At 44.3% G+C, this 21,306-nt stretch overlaps 1 protein-coding gene across 4 annotated transcripts; it reads left to right on the forward strand.

The window, feature by feature from the left end:
• Nucleotides 1-678: 678 nt before the first annotated feature.
• Nucleotides 679-6,858, forward strand: PARS2 (prolyl-tRNA synthetase 2, mitochondrial). 4 transcript variants are annotated; one of them, XM_084965012.1, is made up of 4 exons: nt 679-754; nt 1,120-1,186; nt 3,320-3,494; nt 4,392-6,858. In XM_084965012.1, the coding sequence occupies exons 3-4, from the start codon at nt 3,455-3,457 to the stop codon at nt 5,837-5,839; spliced, it is 1,488 nt and encodes a 495-aa protein (XP_084821138.1). In that variant the 5' UTR covers nt 679-754; nt 1,120-1,186; nt 3,320-3,454; the 3' UTR covers nt 5,840-6,858. The 4 variants fall into 4 exon arrangements, with proteins under 4 accessions (XP_084821138.1, XP_084821139.1, XP_084821137.1 ...); XM_084965013.1 differs by lacking the exon at nt 3,320-3,494; XM_084965011.1 differs by lacking the exon at nt 1,120-1,186.
• The last annotated feature ends 14,448 nt before the right edge of the window (nt 6,859-21,306 follow it).

The raw sequence follows: 21,306 nt of genomic DNA on the forward strand, positions 1-21,306 counted from the left end.
TGTCTTTACATAAAATTTTGACCATTTGTGCATCATGGAGTTTTTGCATTATTTTAAAAAACTTAATTGCATTAAAATACCACTTATCTTGACCCTGAGATCTTTGGCCTCCCTTTAACTTTCACTTTATTGATTTATTGACTAGAACGTAAGCTACACTGAATGCAGGGAACCCTGTCTGTTTTGTTCACCATTCCCAGTTTCTTCAAAGGGCTGGGACACGGCAGCTGCTCAAAAAATATTTTATGAATAAAAGTTTGTCTTAGTGTCTTAAAGATGAAATAAAGGTGCTTCATTTCCACTGTTTAAACTTTTTAATTTATTTAAATTGAAAGCCTGTAAAATCGCAGGATAGATTCAAACTCGCTTGGCCCGCTGTTGTCATAGTTACAACATCCAAGGCGGGTCTCCTATTCCGAGAGTGGGGCGGGCCCTGGCAGTGGGTGGGAACTTTAGGCTCAAAACCTGGGAAATTGGCCTTGATCATAGAGTTACACCTCCCTAAATCCTAGAGGGCACTTCCCGGATGGTGATTTACTTATTGCTGCCCAGGCCAATCTACGAGCATGTTCTTTCTCCGCGGCTAAGTTTCCTGCAAACCTCTAGCGTGGGGTGGGGCCAGTCCCCCGAGCACGGCTTTGTGATTGGCGGTAAGGACAGGAGGCGGAGTTTGACGTGGATACGCCCCCGGCGCACGCGCGCTGGTCGGGCACGGCGGTCGCCGCGCGGGCCGAGTTGGCAGGGAGTAAATCTGGTGAGCATGGGTGACAGCGAGGGCTGAGGGTTGAGGGAAGGGCGGGAGGCTGCGGAACAAAGACTGCGCTCGGTCCTGGACGCCGAGACCTAGAACCCTGGCGTCCGTTTTCTCACGTGCCTCCGGTCCTTGGATTGGGGCGGGGTCACAGTCACTGAAACTCTTGGATTATGCTTGTCTCCTAGTCTGTTTCCTCCCTTGTGAAATGGGGGCAGGACTTCCTCCCTTGTCTGCCTCGGGTCGTTGTAACTGAGGATTTGTTAGAAATCTCCGAGACCTAATGAATCAGAAACTCTAGGGATGAGGCCCCATAATCAGTGTTTAATAAGCCCTCCAGGTGATTCGGATGCTTGCTTGAATTTCAGATCCACGGGGCTACCGGCATGTAGCAGGCTGTATTGAGGGACTTCCAAACCCGAGTTGGGAAGGAAGGTGAGAGACAGAAAGAAGGGCGTGCACATGAAAGAAATCTTACAGACAGACTCATTTACTTGGAGAGGAATCAAGGGTGAAGGTGTTTCTGGTTTGGGCCACGGTCCTGAGGTGGGGCCTTAAGTGGTGGTGCCACGAGTGAACCAGACATGCTCTGCCTCCAGAGTCTGCACTTTTCTACTCAGTCACATTAGGGCTCCCATCCTTTTTCAGGTCATAGGCCACATAGGAAATGATACTGTTTGTACAGTGCCCGGGGGAAATGGATGAAGCTGCTTGAGGTTGGAGTGGACCAGCTGTGGGATGTGAAGCCGCTGAAAGCTGGAGGGAACCACCTGGGGAATTTGACATTCCCAGAGCGGCAGACTCCCTTCTGCCGAGAATGGGAGTCAGTAACCCATTCTCGGCATAAGGCTGGAGAACTTTGCTCCATGAGGATATGCTGGAGATTAGAGGTGCTCGTTTTATTCGGCAATAAATCAAGAACCTTGAAAGGGTTTATATACTTTTTGATGCAGTAATTCCATTCCTGAAAATCTCTCCCAAATATGTAACAAGAAACCCTTCTGTTTATTGTAGATTATGTTATAACAGAAAAAATTGGTAACTCTGAAGAATCATTTTTGTTTTTTTGTTTTTCTTTTTAGGGCCACACCTGCAGCCTATGGAAGTTCCTGGGCTAGGGGTCAAATCAAAGCTGCAGCTGTGGGCCTACACAGCCACAGCAACTTGGGATCTGAGCCATGTCTGCAGCCTACACTGAGTGAGGCCAGGGATTGAACTTGCATCCTCGTAGATACTAGTTGGGTTTGTAACCCACTGAACCACACGGGAACTCCCCAGAGAATTGTTTTTTGTTTTTTTGTCTTTTGTCATTTTAGGGCTGCACCCTCAGCGTATGGAGGTTCCTAGGCTAGGGGTCCAATTGGAGCTATAGCTGCCGGCCTACGCCACAGCCACAGCAACGCCAGATCCGGGTGGCATCTGCGACTTACACCTTAGCTCACGGCAATGCTGGATCCCTAACCCACTGAGCGAGGCTAGGGATCGAACCCACAGCCTCACGGTTCCTAGTCGGATTCGTTTCTGCTGTGCCATGATGGAACTCCAGGAATTGTTTTTGATTTAATCAGTGGGATATTGTGCTGCCCTTAGGAATGTGTAAATATTTTATAAAATCAGGCAGAGCTTCTTTGCCTGCCCACCTGCTTATATCCCTCACAAGCATTCTGTCTTAATAAATCTATTTCTTGCCTAAAAAAAATAAAATCAGAGCTCCTGTTATGGCTTAGCAGGTTATGAACCCAACCAGTATCCATGAGGATGCGGGTTCCATCCCTGGCTTCATTCATTGGGTTAAGGATCCTGCGTTGCCATGAGCTGTGGTGTAGGTCGCAGATTCAGCTTGGTTCCTGAGTTGCTGTGGCTGTGGTGTAGGCTGGCAGCTACAGCTCTGATTCGACCCCTAGCCACGGAACTTCCATATGTTGTGGTGCGGCCCTAAAAAGCAAAAAATAAAAATAATAATAAAAAATAATAAAATTATCCAGAAAGCTACACGCTCATAAGCCCCTGCTATGTGACAAGCAAGTGAGATATGGCCCTTGCATGCACAGCCGAGTGCCTGGAGGAAGACCAGCGGCCAAAGGAGCAGTAACTCCAAAGACTGATTGGTGTTCCATGGGGGAGAGGGGTGCTCCCACAGGAGAAACTGGTCTTTGGGGTATGGGACGTGGGTCCAGAAAGGTATCCCAGACGACAGGGTGGCACTCCTGAGGCCTGGAGGGTGAGTAGACGTCAGTACGCGAGGGGGAGAGGAGCATTCTATGCAGAGGGGACTGTGTTTTAGTGCTGCAGCTGGAGCACGAGAGGGCAAGGGTCCGAGGAGGCCAGAGGGGACCAGCAGGCAGCTCACGTGGGGCCATGGGCACCATGAAGGTCGAAGCTTAGACCTGATTCTAAGGGTAGCAGGAAGCTTTTGGAGGATCTTTTTTTTTTTTTTTAACATATAGTGATTTTTATTTTTTCCATTTTAGTTGGTTTACAGTGTCGTGTCAATTTCTACTGTACAGTAAAGTGACCCAGTCACATATATACATTCTTTTTCTCGCATTATCCTCCATCATGTTTCAGAAATGACTGGATGTAGTTCGCTGCGCTATACAGCAGGATCTCATTGCTTATCCACTCCATGCTGGAGGATCTCAAGCAAGAAAAGCTGCTGCCGTCTTTGTTTTGGATGTGTCCCCTGTGACGGCAGAGTGGAGAATGGGCTGGAGGGGAGTGGGTATGGAAGCTGGGGGCCCAGGTGAGAGATGATGGTGCCCTGCATCTGGGCAGAGGAGATCCCCCCCTTACCCCACCCTCATATACCCACCCTCACCAAGCCCTCTGGACCAGCAACGCCGGATCATTAACCCACTGAGCAAGGGCAGGGATTGAACCTGCAACCTCATTGTTCCTTGTCGGATTCGTTAACCACTGTGCCACGACGGGAACTCCCAGATACCGTTCTAATAACATTTTATAACTTCTCTAAGTTCCCGCAATAGGAGTTCCCATCGTGGTGCAGCGGAAACAAATCCAACTAGGAACCATGAGGTTGTGGGTTCAATCCCCAGCCTCATTCAGTGGGTTAAGGATCGGGTGATGCTGTGAGCTGTGGTGTAAGTCACAGACGAGGCTCGGATCTGGCATGGCTGTGACTGTGGCATAGGCCAGCAGCTGTAGCTCCAATCGGACCCCTAGCCTGGGAACCTCCATATGCCTCGAGTGCAGCCCTAAAAAGCAAAAAAATAAATAATTCCCACAATAGACCTACAAGATAGGTCCTGTTGTAATACCATTTTATCGATCACAAGGAGTTAAGGTTCATGTCCCAAGGTACACAGAGTGTAGTTATTAGGAAGCCTGACTGGGATCCAGGTCTTCTGATTTCAGAGCCTGTGCCATCACCAGGCATTGGTGTCTCTGCAGTATGCTGTCGTCTTTTTATAAATGGGAAAATAGTGATTTTTTAAAAATGGCCGTAAGAGGTAAGCAAAGTAGTACTTTGATGGGCTAGCATATTAGAAAAGGAAGGATCTGCACCCACAAAATTGGTGGCTGTCTTAGAAGTCTGTTGGAGACCCGCAGGTGCTGGCTCCTGCCTGGTATCCGGTCACAATAAGTTAATGCTTATTTCTGCCTGGCTCGTTTTCTTCAGGCACCAGTGCCTCCCAGTGCTGGGGTGTCATGGAAGGGCTGCTGACAAGATGCCGAGCGCTGGCCACCTGCAGGCGCCAGCTCTCAGGGTCCGCTCCTCACAGGTTTCAGCAGGGCGCCCCAGGGAGAGGGAAGCGCTTGCTGCTGTCCCGCGTGTTCCAGCCCCAGAACCTTCGGGAAGACCAGGTGCTCTCTCTCGAGGGCAGACCTGGCGACCTGACCTGTAAGAGCCAGCGGCTGATGCTGCAGGTGGGCCTGATCCACCCGGCCAGCCCTGGCTGTTACCACCTCCTGCCTTACACCGTCCGCGCCATGGAGAAGCTCGTGCGGGTGGTAGACCAGGAGATGCAGGCCATCGGGGGCCAGAAGGTCAACATGCCCAGCCTCAGCCCAGCAGAGCTGTGGCGAGCCACCAGCCGGTGGGACTCAATGGGCAAGGAGCTGCTCAGACTTAGAGACAGGCACGGCAAGGAGTACTGCTTGGGCCCAACTCACGAGGAAGCCATCACGGCCCTGGTCGCCTCCCAGAAGACCCTGTCTTACAAGCAGCTCCCCGTCCTGCTGTACCAGGTGACGCGGAAGTTTCGGGATGAGCCCAGGCCCCGCTTTGGTCTCCTCCGAGGCCGAGAGTTTTACATGAAGGACATGTACACCTTCGACTCCTCCCCCGAGGCCGCCCGGCGGACCTACAGCCTGGTGTGCGATGCCTACGGCAGCCTCTTTGACAGGCTGGGGCTGCAGTGCCTGCAGGTCCAGGCAGACGTGGGCAGCATCGGGGGCACGATGTCTCACGAGTTCCAGCTGCCGGTGGACGTCGGGGAGGACCGGCTTGCGCTCTGTCCCCGCTGCAGCTTCTCGGCCAACGTGGAGACCCTGGACTTGGCACAGACGAACTGCCCTGCTTGCCAGGGACCACTGACCGAAACCAAAGGCATCGAGGTGGGGCACACGTTTTACCTGGGCACCAAGTACTCCTCCATCTTCAATGCCCAGTTCACCAATGTCCACGGCAAAGCATCCCTGGCTGAAATGGGGTGCTATGGCTTGGGGGTGACCCGGATCTTGGCCGCTGCCATTGAAGTCCTCTCTGCAGAAGACTGCATCCGCTGGCCCGGCCTCCTGGCCCCTTACCAAGTCTGCCTCATCCCCCCTAAGAAGGGCAGCAAGGAGGAGGCAGCCGCAGAGCTCACAGGGCACCTGTACGACCACATCACCGAGGCGGTGCCACAGCTCCGTGGGGAGGTCCTGCTGGACGACAGGACCCATCTGACCATCGGGAACAGACTGAAAGATGCTGACAAGCTCGGCTACCCCTTCGTGATCATCGCGGGCAAGAGGGCCCTGGACGAGCCTGCACATTTTGAGGTTCGGTGCCAGAACACAGGCGAGGTGGTCTTCCTCACCAGAGAGGGAGTCCTGGAATTACTGAGCCAAGTGCAGGTGGCGTAAACACGCCCCCCTCATATCTCACCGCCTCAGTGTCCATCCTAACGCTGCCTTACCCGCAGGAGCTGGTCTCCCCAGAAACAGGGCAGCTCATGGAAGGTGAGACCCTGTGAGGGAAACCAGTTATTCAGTCATTTGTTCAGACGCTTTGTATTTAAAGTTGTCACCTTGAGAAGTTCCCGTTGTGGCTCAGTGGTTCATGAATCCAACTAGGAACCATGAGGTTGCGGGTTCGACCCCTGGCCTCCCTCAGTGGGTTGGGGATCTGGCGTTGCCATGAGCTATGGTGTAGGTCGCAGACATGGCTTGGATCCCGAGTTGCTGTGGCTCTGGCATAGGCCGGCAGCTGCAGCTCTGTTTGGACCCTTAGCCTGGGAACCTCCGTATGCCACGGCTGCCGCCCTAGAAAAGACCAAAAAAATAAAGTTGCCACCTTGATCCCTTTGTCTGCACTGGCCCTACTGCCACGTACCATTCCTTTTGTATTCCACTGTGGAAGCTTCTGTTGGAGGTGGAGTGGCTAGAAACAGCCAAGTTGTCATCTTGGCCTTCAAGTGAGTCCCTTCCTGTCTCCCAGGAGAGGTTCCCATGCATCGGATGCCGTGGCTGAGGAGCGAGGCTCCTGGAGCTCTGACAGTCTGACCACGGGCCTCTTGCAGCTTTCAGTCCAGAGAGGCGGCCTGCCAGCCCTCCTCCGTTGAGAAGATGGGCTGAGAGTCTGGGTAGAAGAATCAGGACACCTGGCCGCCCCTGACTCACTGATGACTTGGACACGACCCCTCCCCTGCTGGGGCCCCGGTTTCCCCATCTATGCCATGAGAAAATGGAACTGGATTTGTTAGTTCCTCGGGGCCGTGACTGGCAGATCTGGTTCCTCTGGTCCTCCATCATTTAAGCTACCCAGAAAGTTAATATACTTAGCTAATGGCCCCCAAACCACCTCCAGAGACCCGGCCCTATTGAGGCGGTTTAGCCCGAAGATCGTATTATATTGGTTGAATAAAGTCGAGCTGTTGGGATGAGCTTTGCGTGTTAATTGGAAACAGTTCTGGGAATACCTGCCATTTTAACAGTGCAGCGGCTTCCTGCATGGAGCCTCTTTGCTCGTTCTCCTGTTTCTCCCAAAAAGAAAACTGAGTGGCTGGGATAATTGTGTGTGAAACCATTTCTTCCCACACGTATCAAGGGCAGCAGGCTTCATGTGCCACGGTGACCTCGTCCTGGGTGCAGAGTGGGATCCTACCTGGAGCCCCGCACGACAGGGGTGAGTATTAAGAGGTCTCTGCCTGAATCCTGGGGCGTACGGGCAGCGGCCTTGAGCTGCCCTTGTCGGGCCCCCCAGGTCATGAGCAGAACCCGGTTCTCCATCCTTGGCCCCTCCCACTCGGCACTGATGCCCTTCCTCCTCGCTCGGCAGGCACGGCCCACCCACCGGGTGCAGGCCAGCGGCTTGTCGTTGATGGTCAGCTTCCGGAGGCCAGGGTTGATTCTTGGCTTATGGCGAAGTACTTGTCTCGGCCAAATGTTCTACCTGCCAGACAGCTTCCCAGCAGCTTCTGACTGCTGTTCCAGCCAGAGTAACCTCACCCCCAGCACACACCATCAGGTTCCTAATGAGTGTAGATGCCAAGCACTAATGACTCCCAGGCTTACTGCTGGGCTCTGGGCCAGCACTCAGGCCAGGAGACGGGGATTCTGAGAGCAAAGCTAGAAAGGCTGGATTTTTAAAGCAGGGATCTTAGCCTTGGCTTCACAGTGGAATCCCCTGCGTCCCACCCAGAGGTTCTGTTCTGGGGTGTGGCCTGGCCATTGGCAGTTTTAGAGCGCCCCCGATGCTTCTAATTTGCAGTGTCCATGGAGCACTCATGGTACAGGTGACCACCTTCTGAGACCACATTGCAGTTGAGTGTGAGTCGTTTCGGTTGTGTGTTAGTAGATTGATGTGAGCGCTGCTGTCACTGGCCTGGTCATTCATTTGTTGCGGGCCTGCATGTGCCCCTGCTGTGAGGCACTTTTGCATGCCATGTTCAGACCTTAAAACTGCAAGGTAGGTGCCATGAAATCCTCATTTTACAGATAAGGAAACCTGAAATTCCATTAAAGCAATTTAATCAAGGATGCACAGCTATTCACATATCAGAGCTAGCATCTGAGTATTGACCCAAACCTGTTTGCACCCTTCCTGCTACACCACATGGCCCCTATGTGGGCAAAATGATTCCAATAAGTAAAATGGATCATTTGGCTAATCAGGCTCGCCTAAAGCAGATACGAAGTTACAGTTCACACAAACGGGCGCATTACATATTTTTAAAATTTTAAACTTGTGCTCTATCAGCTTATTTATGAAAGGCTAGCCTAATGTAAGAATAAGCACTTTTGAAAACTAGATTCAGAGACTAGAGAGACAGTCAATGTAAACGCTCAAAAAATGTGTGCAATATAAAATGATTTGAGGAACTTTAAGAGAAAGTGGAGCCTGCCTGTCCAGCCCTCATTTCACAGGTGGGAAAAAAGGCCTGCAGTGGGAATTAACCTGCCACCACCCACCTGGCTGGCAGACCGCCTGATCGCAGGCCGGGTGCTACGACCCCTAAACTAGGCTACCTGGGGTCGATCTTGGTGCAGGGAGAGATGTCCGGCTGAGTCAGCCTTTGAGCTACAGGGTGCGCTGTCGATTTGAAACAGGTACCCATCTATTTTCCAAGGGAGAAGCATACAGAGAATACAGTGATTTGCCTGAGGTCAAGTTGAACTAAAAACCACATGTCCTGATTACCTAGCCAGTGTTTCCTCCAGTAGCCAGAGGTGGTACAATTGGGTGGAAAGATCAGAACCTTGAAGAGACTGCCCTAAATCCACCACTTAGCAGGGATGTGACCTTAGACGAACAGCTTGCCCTTTGTGCATCTCCGAATTCTTTGTAAGATGTGCTCGCGACAGTGGTACCCTCTCCCAGGGCTGTCTGAGGGTTGCTGAGCTGACTTATGTGAAATGTTTAACCCTGAGTGTCCTCACAGGAAATACCTTACACCAGATGATTTAGGAAGTGCCTCCATTGGGATCTCAGGCTCCGCTGTTAACATCATCTGGAAACCTGGGTTTTGTTTTCTTGCTTCACAACCTTCCCAGGGAGTGTCTCGAGCAAGAATTAAGTAATGGCTGCAGAATGGTTCCATCTCCTTAGAGGAAAGATGGAGCTATTCAAACCATGTACCTTCCTCTCTCCTTTCTGAACTTGCCTTTCTTTACCTCTTGCCATAAATTGATGAAACAGGGCTGCTGGCAAAATAACAGGTACAGGCTGTATTATCACTGCTCATTCCTTGGGGAGATGGAGAAGGAGCTGGCTGGGAAATATTTAGCAGAATTAATATTTGGGGACAAAGGCTGGTGCATAACCAAACCATCTTGTAAATCAAGCTTAGAATGTAAATCAAGGGCTCCATTAATATTCGGTGTTTTAATGGAAGAAACACCTGCTGGGCTGTCAATAAAGGAGCTTGGCTGCTTTTATCTGTTGAAATTGTCATTTCCTTAACTGCTTGAGTACCAGGTCTCTTCTCAGAGTGCCTACCATCCATTCTTATACTGAGATGCCAGAATGCTTTTTAGAGTGGATTGTTACACATCCAAGGGCATGTGCAGCTTTTTTTTAGAATTAAGAAAAGGATTTTTTTTTAAGTTTTCTTTCATGTGGAAAATGAACAAATAAAGATTTTTATGATGTTATTGCAGACTTTGGGAACATTTGAGAAAAATCAAAGTACCCCGTTTAACCTAAAATAATGGCTTCCATCACAGTGACCCAGACTAGAGACTCTGGCTTCAGACTGCCTGGGCCACTTAGTAACTTTGTGACCTTGTGCAAGATACTTCTCATACCCCCTGTGCTTCTCGTAAAACAGGGACAGGAGTACCTACCATGGCAGGTGCTTGGGAAGTGGCAGCTGCCCTTACGGAAGGTCCATTAGTCCTTTGCTCTTAGTAGGTGGGTGGGTGGTGCAGCGGGGGCAGCACAATGGGGTGGCACCTTTAGGCTGCCACATCCAGGCAGCACCTCGGTGTGGGCATGGTGTCCACTCCTTTTTTTTCCCTTAAGTTTTATTCAAGTATAGTGGATTTACAATGTTGTGCTAACTTCTGATGTACAACACAGTGATGCGGTTATATATGTACACACATCCATTCTCTTTCAGATTCTTTCCTCACGTTGGACTTCCCGTGTGGCACACAACAGGTTCTTTTCGGACACAGATTCTCATAGAATATTGGGTAGAGTTCCCTGTGCTCTACAGCAGGTCCCCATTGGCCAGTCATTCCATACACCTCAGTGTGCATGCGCCCGTCCCTAACCCCCAGCCTATCCCTCCCTTGCTACAACTGTCCTGTTTGGTAACTGTTAAGTGTTTTGTTTTTTTTTTTTTTTGTCTTTTTGCTATTTCTTTGGGCCGTTCCCATGGCATATGGAGGTTTCCAGGCTAGGGGTCGAATCGGAGCTGTAGCCACTGGCCTACGCCAGAGCCACAGCAACTCGGGATCCGAGCCGCATCTGCAACCTACACCACAGCTCATGGCAACACCGGATTGTTAACCCACTGAGCAAGGGCAGGGACCGAACCCGCAACCTCATGGTTCCTAGTCAGATTCGTTAACCACTGCGCCACGACAGGAACTCCTGTTTTGTTTTTTAAATGGTTTTCTTTTTTCGTTAACTCAATGAATTTTATTGTATTTATAGTTGTACAACCATCATCCCACCCCAATTTTACAGCATTTCCATCCCAAACCCTCAGCCCATCCTTCCCCCACAACCTGTCTCCTTTGGTAACCACAAGTTTTTTTTCTTTTTTTTTTTTAACCAAATTTATTTATTTGTGTGTGTGTGTGTGTCCTTTGTCTTTTGAGGGCCACACCCATGGCATATGGAGGTTCCCAGGCTAGGGGGGTCTAATCGGAGCTACAGCTGCCGGCCTACGCCACAACCACACCAGATCTGAGCTGTGTCTGTGACCTACACCACAGCTTACGGCAACACTGGATCCTTAACCCACTGAGCGAGGCCAGGGATCAAACCAGCAACCTCATGGTTCCTAGTTGGATTCATTTCTGCTGCGCCACGACAGGAACTTCAGGTAACCGTAAGTTTTTCAAAGTCCATGAGTCAGTTTGTGTTCTGCAAAGAAGTTCATTGTATGCTTTTTTTAGATTCCACGTTTAAGTGATAGCATGTGACCTTTGTGTCTTACTGTCTGCCTAACTTCAGTTAGCATGATAGTTTCTGGTTCTATCCATGTTTCTGCAAATGCTGTTATTTCATTCCTTTTTATGGCTGAGTGATATTCCATCGTGTGTATGTACCACATCTTCTTTATGCACTCCTCTGTCGATGGACATTTAGGTTAGGTCCATGTCTTGGCTATTGTACATAGTGCTGCAGTGAACACTGGAGTGCATGTATCTTTTCGAGTCATGGTTTTCTCTGGATAGATACCCAGGAGTGGGATTGCTGGGTCAAATGGTAATTCTATTTTCAGTTTTTTGAGGAATCTCTATACTGTTTTTCATAGCTGTTGCACCAGTTTATATTCCCACCAACAATTTAATAGAGTTCCCTTTTCTCCACACCCTTCCAGCATTTATTGTTTGTAGACTTTTTGATGATGGCCATTCTGGCTGGTGTAAGGTGGTACCTCATAGTAGTTTTGATTTGCATTTCTGTAATAATTAGTGATGTTGAACATCTTTTCATGTATTTTTTGGCCATCAGTATGTCTACTTTGGAGAATCTTCTGCCCATCTTTTGATGTGGTTTTTTTTTCCGTATTGAGCTGCAGGAGGTATTTACATATTTTGGAGATTAATCCTTTGTCCATCATTTTGTTTCCAAATATTTTCTCTCATTACGTGGGTTGTCTTTTCATTTTGTTTAGGGTTTTCTTGCTGTGCAAAAACTTTTCAAGTTTAATTAGGTCCCATTTGTTTATTTTTGTTTCTTTGTTTTTTTTGTCTTTTTTTTTTTTGTCTTTTTGGGGCCACAGTGGTGGCATATGGAGGTTCCCAGGCTAGAGGTTGAATTGGAGCTATAGCTGCTGGCTAATGCCACAGCCACAGCAACACCAGATCCGAGCCATGTCTGTGACCTACACCAGAGCTCACAGCAATGCTGGATCCTTAACCCACTGAACAAGGCAGGGATTGGGTCTGTGTCCTCATGGATACTAGTCAGATTTGTTTCTGCTGAGCCACAACAGGAACTCCCTATTTTTGTTTTTATCATCATTGCTCTAGGAGGCAGATCTGAGAAGATATTGCTGTGGTTTATGTCAGAGAGTGGCCTATGTTTTCCTCTAAGAGTTTTATAGTTTATTTTTGTGTATGGTATTAGGGAGTGTTTTAATTTCATTCTTTTACATGTAGCTGTCCAGTTTTCCCATTACCACTTATTAAAGGGACTGTCCTTTCTCCATTCTATATTCTTGACTCCTTTTCCATGGATCAGTTGACCATAGGTGCATGGGTTTAATTCTGGGCTTTCTAGTCCACTGATCTATATTTCTATTTTTGTGCCAGTACCATACTGTTTTGATGACTGTACCTTTGAAGTATAGTCTAAACTCAGGAAGCCTGATTCCTCCAGGTCTGTTTTTCTTCCTTAGTATGGCTTTGGCTATTCAGGGTCTTTTGTGTTTCCAAACAAAAGTAAAATATTTTGTTGTAGTTCTGTGAAAAATGGTAATTGGTAATTTCATAGGGATTGCATGGAATCTGTAAATTGCCTTGGATAGTATAGTCATTTTGACAATATTTATTCTTCCAATCTTGTATATCTTTCCATCTGTTTGTGTTAATTTTGATTTCTTTCATTGGCATCTTATAGTTTTCAGAGTACAGGTCTTTTGTCTCTTTAGGTAGGTTTATTCCTAGGTATTTTATTCTTTTTGACATGATGGTAAATGGGATTTGTTCCCTAATTTCTCTTTCTGATCTTTCATAGTTAGTATCTAGAAATGCAGTCAATTTCTGTATATAAATTTTGTATCCTGCAACTTTACCAGAATCACTGATGAGCTCTAATAGTTTTCTGGTAGTGTCTTTAGGATTTATTGGGTATAGTATCATGTCATCTGCAGTCAGTGATAGTTTTACTTCTTCCTTTCCAATTTGGATTCCTTTTATTTCTTTTTCTTCTTTGATTGTCATGGCTAGGACTTCCAAAACTTTGTTGAATAGTAGTGGCAAGAGCAGACATCCTTGTCTTGCTCCTGATCTTAGTAGGAGTTCTTTCAGCTCTTCACCATTGAGAATGACGTTAGCTGTGGGTTTGTCATATATGGCCTTTATTATGTTAAGATAGGTTCCCTCTTTCTGGAGGGGTTTTATCAGAAATGGGTGTTGGGTTTTGTCAAAAACTTTTTGTGCATCTATTGAGAGGATCATATGGTTTTTATTCTTTAGTTTGTTAATGTGGTGTATCACACTGATTGATTTGAGGTATTGAAAAATCCTTGTATCCCTTGGATAAATCCCACTTGATCATGGTGTACAATCCTTTTAATGTATTGCTGGATTCAGTTTGTTAGTATTTTGTTGAGGATTTTTGCATCTATGTTCTTCAGTGCTTTTGGCCTGTAAATTTCTTTTTTTTTTTTTCTTTTCTTTCTTTTTTTTTGTGGTATCTTTGTCTGGCTTTGGTACCAGGGTGATGGTGCCCTCATAGAATGAGTATGGGATTGTTCCTTTCTCTGCAATTTTTTGGAATAGTTTCAGAAGGATAGGTGTTAATTCTTCTCTAAACGTTGATAGAATTTGCCTGTGAAGGAGTTCCCATCGTGGCTCAGCAGAAATGAATCAGACTAGGAACCATGACGTTGCAGGTTCAATCCCTGGCCTTACTCAGTGGGTTAAGGATCTGACGTTGCCATCAGCTGTGGTGTAGGTTCAAGATGCAGCTTGGATCTGGTGTGGCTGTGGCATAGGCTGGCAGCTACAGCTCTGATTCGATTCAATCCCTAGACAGGGAACCTCCATGTGCCGTGAATTAAGCCCTAAAAAGCAAAAAAAAAAAAAAAAAAAAAAAAAAAAAGAATTTGTCTGTGAAGCCATCTGGTCCTGGACTTTTGTTTCTTGAAACTTTTTTTTTTTATTAAAGTATAGTTGATTTACAATGTCGTGTTAATTTCTGCTGTGCAGCAAAGTGACCCAGTCATTCATATATATATATGTATATATGAATACATGTTATAAATGAATATATATATATGGAATACATTCTTTTTCTCATATTATCTTTCCTCATGTTCTATCACAAGAGATTGGATATAGTGTCCTGTGCTATACAGTATGACTTCATTGCTTATCCATTCTAAATATAATAGTTTGCATCCACTAACTCCAAACTCCCAGTCCATCCCACTCCCTCCTCCTGCCCCCTTGGCAATCACAAGTTTGTTCTCCATGTCTTTGAGTCTGTTTCTGGCCAGTAAATAGGTTCATTTGTGCCATATTTTAGATTCCAGATATAAGGGATATCATATGGTATTTGTCTTTTTCTTTCTTACTTCACTTAGTATGAGAGTTTCTAGTTCCATCCATATTGCTGCAAATGGCATTATTTTGTTCTTTTTTATGGCTGAGTCATATTCCATTGTGTATATGTACCACATCTTAATTCATTTATCTGTTTAGGTTGTTTCCATGTCTTGGCTATTGTGAATAGTGCTGCAGTGAACATATAGGTGCCTGTGTCTTTTTCAATGAAAGTTTTGTTAGAATAGATGCCCAGGAGTGGGATTGCTGGATCATATGGTAGTTCTATATTTAGTTTTCTGAGGTACCTCCATACTGTTTTCCATAGTGGTTGTACCAATTTACATTCCCACCAACAGTGCAGGAGGGTTCCCTTTTCTCCACCCTCTCCAGCATTTGTTATTGTAGACTTTTTAATGAAAGCCATTCTGACTGGTGTGAGGTGGTACCTCACTGTAGTTTTTAATTTACATTTCTTTAATAATTAGTGATGTTGAACATTTTTTCATGTGCCTCTTGGCCATCTGTATGTCTTCTTTAGAGAAATGTCCATTCAGGTCTTCTGCCCATCTTTCAATTGGTTTTTTGTTGTTGTTTTTGTTGTTTTTTGTTTTTTTGCTTTTTTTTTTTTTTTTTTGCTGTTGAGTTGTAAGAGTTGTTTGCAAATTTCGGAGATTAAGCCTTTGTTGGTTACATCATTTGCAACCATTTTTCCCATTCTATATGTTGTCTTTTTTTTTTTATGGTTTCCTTTGTTATGCAAAAGATTATAAGTTTTTGTTTTTGTCTTCTTTAGCGCCACACCTGCAGCATATGGAAGTTCCCAGGCTAGGGGTCAAATCAGAGCTACAACTGCCAGCCTGCACCACCCCTCATTGCAATGCCAGATTATTAACCCAGTGAACATGGCCAGGGATGAACCCGCATTCTCCTGACTGGTCAGATTTGTTACTGCTGAGCCACAACAGGAACTCTGAAAGCTTTTAAGTTTGATTATGTCCCATTGGTTTATTTTTGTTTATATTTCTATTGCCTTGGGAGACTGACTTAAGAGACCATTTGTACAGTTGATGTCAGAGAATGTTTTGCCTATGTTCTCTCTAGGAGTTTTAAGGTGTCTGTCTTACATTTAAATCTTTAAGTCATTTTTAGTTTATTTTTGTTCCTGGTGTGAGGAAGTGCTCTAGTTTCATTGATTTACATGCAGCTGACTAGTTTTCTCAGCACCACGTGCTGAAAAGACTGTCTTTTTCCCATTTTATATTCTCCCTCCTTTGTTGAAGATTAATTGACCCTAGGTGTCTGGGTTTTTTTCTGGGTTCTCTATTCTGTTCCACTGGTCTGCATGACTGTTTTGGTGCCAGTACCACACTGTCTTGATTACTGTAGCTTTGTAATATTGTCTGATGTCTGGTAAAGTTATACCTCCTGCTTGGTTTTTGTTCCTCAGGATTGCTTTGGCAATTCTGGGTCTTTTGTTGTTCCATATAAATTTTTGGATTGTTTGTTCTAGTTCTGTGGAAAATGTCATGGGTAATTTGATGGGGATTGCATTGAATCTGTATATTGCTTTGGGTAGTATGGCCATTTTAACAATATTACTTCTTCCCATTCAGGGGCATGGAATATCTTCCCACTTCTTCTAATCTTCTTTAATTTCCTTGATTAATCTTTTATAGTTCTCAGCACATTTGTCTTTTACCTCCTTAGTCAGGTTTATTCTTAAGTATTTAATTTTTTGAGGGTGCAATTTTTAAAGGTATTGTATTTTTATATTGCTTTTCTAAAATTTCATTGTTAGCATACAGAAATGCAAATGATTTCTGAATGTTTATCTTGTATCCTACTTTGCTGGATTCGTTGATCAGTTAGAGAAGTTTTTGTCTGGAGTCTTTGGGATTTCAATATATAGTATCATGTTATCTGCATAGAGTGACAATTGTACCAGCATTGCCAAGAGCTGTGGTGCAGGTCACAGACGCGGCTTGGATCCAGCATTGCTGTGGCTGTGGTGTATCTTCCAATTTAGATACCTTTTATTTCTTTTGTTTGTCAGATTGCTGTGGCTGAGACTTGCAATACTATGTTGAATAAAAGTGATGAGAGTGGGCATCCTTGTCTTGTTCCAGATTTTTGTGGAAAGGCCAGCTTTTATTTTTTTATTTTTTAGGTTTTTGTTGTTTCTACTATAGTTTATTTGCAAGCTTTTCTCCATTGAGTATTATATTGGCTGTTGGTTTGTCATAATGGCTTTTATTATGTTAAGGTATGTTCCCGCTATACTCATTTTGATAAGAGTTTTTATCATGAATGGATGTTGGATATTGTCAGATGCTTTTTCTGCATCTATTGAAATGATCATGTGGTTTTTGATTTTTCTTTTGTGTTTTTTTTTTTGTTTATTTTTGTTTTTGTCTTTTTAGGGCCACACCTGTGGCACATGGAGGTTCCCAGGCTAGGAGTCAACCGAAGCTGTAGCTGCCAGCCTACACCACAGCCACAGCAATGCTGGATCCGAGCCACGTCTGTAACCTGCACCACAGCTCTTGGCAATGCTGGATCCTTAACCCACTGAGTGAGGCCAGGGATCAAACCCACATCCTCATGGATCCTAGTTGGGTTTGTTAATCGCTGAGCCACAAGGGAACTCCTGACTTTTCTTTTGTTAATGTGGTATATGACATTGATTGATTTGGGTATGTTGAACCATCCTTGTGAACCTGGGATGAATCCCACTTGGTTGTGGTGTATGATCTTTTCTATATGTTGTTGGATTCAGTTAGATAAAATTTGGTTGAGAATTTTTGTAGTCATCAGAGATATTGGCCTATACTTTTCTTTTTTGTTAGTATCTTTGTCTGGTTTTGGTATTAGGGTGATGGTGGCTTCATAGAATGTCTTTGGGAGTGTTCCTTCTTCAGCCTTTTGGAAAAGTTTAAGAAGGATGGAAATAAGTTCTTTGTATGTTTGGTAGAATTCACTTGTGAAGCAAGCCATCTGGTCTTGGATTTTGGCTTATAGGGAGTGTTTTTATTACATATTCAGTTTCATTTCTAGTGATCAGTCTGTTCAATTAATCTATTTCTTCTTGATTCACTGTTGGTGGGTGTCTCTAGAAGGTTGTCCATTTCTTCTAGGTTGTCAAATTCGTTGGCATAAAATTGTTCATAGTATTCTCTTATGGTTTTTCATATTTCTGTAATATCCGTTGAGATTTCTCCTTTTTCATTTCTTTTGTTTATTTTAGTTTTCTTTCCTCTTGGTGAGTTTGGCCAGAGGATTGTCAATTTTGTTTACCCTTTCAGAGAACTAACTTTTAGTTTTATTGATTTTTTTATATTGTTGTTTGAATGTCTATTTTATTGACTTCCTCTCTGAGTCTTTTTGATTTCCTTCCTTCTGCTGACTTTAGGTTTTGTTTGTTTTCTAATTCTTTTAGATGGTAGGTTAGTTTGTTGATTTTTGATTTGAGATGTTTCTTTGCTTTTTTTTGCATTTCAGGGCCTCTCATACAGTATATGGAAGTTTCTAGGCTAGGGGTTGAACTGGAGCTGCAGCTGCTGGCCTATGACATAACCACTGCAATGCAGGATCTGAGCTGTGTCTGCATCCTACACCACAGCTCACAGCAACCCTGGATACTTAACCCATTGAGTGAGGCCAGGGATCGAACCTGTATCCTCATGCATACTAGTTGGGTTCCTTATTACTGAGCCAAAATGGGAACTCCAATATGAGGAAGGCATATTGCTGTGACCTTCCCTCTAAGAACTGCTTTTGCAGCATCCCATAGATTTTGAGTGGTTGTGTTTTCATTATCATTTGCCTCGAGGTATTTTTTCATTTCCTTTTTGATTTCTCCATTGACCCACTGGTCTTTTAGTAGCTTGTTGTTTACTCTTTATGTAGATAGTTTTTTCTCGTTTCTTTTCTTGTGGTGGATTTCTAGTTTCATGCCATTGTGATCAGAGCATATACTTGAAATAATTTCTGTACTCTTGTAATTTGTTGAGATTAGTTTTGTGCCCCACTGTTCATTTAATCCTTGAGAATGTTCCATGTGCACTTAAAAAGAACGTATGTTCTGATTTTCTTGGATGTAGTATCCTGAAAACATCAATTTTTAACTTTTCTATTGTGTCATTTAGGATCTCTGTTGCTGTACTGTTTTTCTGTCTAGAGGATCTGTCCATTGATGTAAGTGGAGTGTTAAAGTCTCTTACTATTGTTGTATTCCCATCAATTTCTCCTTTTATGTCTGTTAGTATTTGTTGTATGTATTTGGGTGCTCCTATATTAGGGGCATATATATTGACGAGTATAATGTCCTTTCCTTGAATGGATCCTTTCGTCATTAAATAGTGTCCTTCTTTGTCTGTCGTCATGGCTTTTGTTTTAAAGTCTATTTTGTCTGTTATGAGTTTTGCAACTCCCACTTTCCTGTCTTCTCCATTCACATGAAATATCTTCATCCCCTTACTTTCAGTTTATATGTCTTCTTTGCCCTAAGGTGAGTCTCTTGTAGGCAGCATGTTGTAAGCTCTTGTTGTTTTTATCCAGACTGCCACTCTATGTCTTTTGATTAGAGCATTTGTTCCATTGACATTTAAGTTAATTATTGATAAATATGTATTTGTTCCCATTTAAAAACCTTTTTTTCCAGTTGATTGTTTTTCCTTTCTTCCTTTCTTCCTTTTTTTGGTTGGATGATTTCCTTTTATTTTATCCTTGTGCCCTCCTCTTTTTAGTTTTTGTGAGCATATTGTTTGGTTTTGATTTGTGGTTGCCCTGTTAAGCTCTTCCTATATCTGCTTGCTTTATCCTGATAATCATATAAGCTCAAACACATCTTTTTTTTTTTCAATTTTTTTATCTATTGTCTTTTTAGGATGCCACCCGTGGCACATGGAGGTTCCCAGGATAGGGGCTGAAGTGGAGCTGGGGCTGCCAGCCTATGCTACAGCCACAGCAACATGGGATCTGAGCTGCATCTGTGACCTATACCACAGCTTATGGAAACACTGGCTCTTTAACCCACTGAACAAGGCTGGGGATCAAATCTGCATCATCATGGATACTAGTTGGGTTCGTTAACCACTGAGCCACAACAGGAACTCAACACATTCTTAAAAGAAAGAGAGAGAGAGTCAAGATTTTCTGACTCTCCTTTCCCACATTTTATGATTTTGATGTTCTTTTTAACATCTTCGTATTTATCCTTTTGCTGTTCTTTGTGTTTATTGTTGCTTTTACAATAGGTTTTTTCTTTCCTTTTAGATCTGTATACCAGCTTATTTAAGTGATTACTTTCCAATTGTGATTTTCTCCATCATGTATCTTCTTACTTCTTTCCTATTTAGAGGAGACCTTTCAGTGTTTCTTTTAGAATGGGTTTAGTATCACTGTATTCTTCTAGTTTTTGTTTGCTGGAGAAATTCTGTATTTATCCTATTTTAAATGATATTCTTGCTGGGTAGAGTATTCTAGGCTGCAAATTTTTCCCTTTTACAATTTTGAATATAGCTTGCCACTCTCTTCTGGCCTGTAGTGTTTCTGTAGAGAAATCAGCCGATAGCCTTGCTTGTGTTCCCCATAATTAACTTTTTGTTTTTGTCTTGCTGTCTTTGGAATCCTCTTTAATTTCTGCCATTTTTGTTACAGTATGTTTTGGTGTTGAACTGTTTGGTTTCAACTTGTTTGGGGCCCTTTGTGCTTCCTATATCTTGGTATCTGTTTCCTTTAGATTAGGAAAGTTTTCAGCCATAATTTCTTCAAATGTATTTTCAATCCCTTTCTCTCCTTCTGAAATCCCTATTGTGCATTGATTGGCCCACTTTATGTTATCCTATAGATCTGTTCATATTGCTTTCATGTTTTTTCATTTGGTTTTCTGTCTGCTGTTCTGATTGGGGGATTTCCATTATTCTGTCTTCCAAGTCACTTATTCATTTCTCTGCATTATTTATTCTGCTGTTCATTGCCTTTAACTCAGCTTTCATCTCTGCAAATGGATTTTCCGATTTTTCTTGGCTCCTCGTATTCTACTTCCTTTCTAAAGTAATCTGCATTACTCTTGATATCCAATCTTATAATTCCTTCAATATTTTCATTACCTCCTTTTTGAACTGGGTGTCTGTTAAACGCTAGAGGTCTGTTTCATTGTTTGCTCTTTTGGGGAATTCTTCTGTTTTTTTAACTGGGAATGGTTCCTGTGTTCTTCATTTTGCTTTTATTTGTCTTTTTTGTTGCTGTTCTTTTTAGTTGGTTTACAGCCTTCTGTCAACTTTCTACTGTACAGCATGGTGACCCAGTTACACATACATGTATAGATTATTTTTTCTTACATCATGCTTCATCGCAAGTGACCAGACATAGTTCCCAGCGCTATACAGCAGGATCTCATTGCCTATCCATTCCAAAGGCAATAGTCTGCATCTATTAACCCCAAGTTCCCCATTGCTTCTATTTGTCTTATTCTGTTAGTTTAGGGAAACCAACTATCCCTTGTCATCTTGGAGGGCTATTTATATTGGGGAGCATCCCTGGGTATCTTGTAAGCTACAATTTTCTTTTTTTTTTTTTTTTTTTGGTCTTAGGGCTGCTTTTGGTTTGGATGCTTGCTGTCTCTTTCTTCAGTTTGTGTTGGCTATTATCTCCTTGATAGGGGGTGTCCAGGTTTATGGCCTGCATGTGCTTCCAGGGCAATGGGAGCACCGGACATTGCCCGTAGCCATTTCTTGGTTGCTGGGCCCCTGGCAATGGTGAGGACACACAGGGAGGTGGGGGCACAGGCTGTTCCTGGTTGCAGGGCCTTTAGCATTGGCATTAGCTCTCAGTGTGGTGCCCAGAGCCTTTGGCAGCGGCAGCAGTGGGGTGTGTGCATCCCCAAGGGGGTGAGAGCAATGAGTCATGATTGGTTGCACAGCCCTCCATGGCAGCAA

The sequence above is a fragment of the Sus scrofa genome, chromosome 6 (assembly GCF_054392235.1).
Source record: "Sus scrofa isolate SSC_HxYL_T2T_F1_AM1 chromosome 6, Sscrofa_HxYL_maternal_Yorkshire_Landrace_v2.0, whole genome shotgun sequence".
Lineage (NCBI taxonomy): Eukaryota > Metazoa > Chordata > Mammalia > Artiodactyla > Suidae > Sus > Sus scrofa.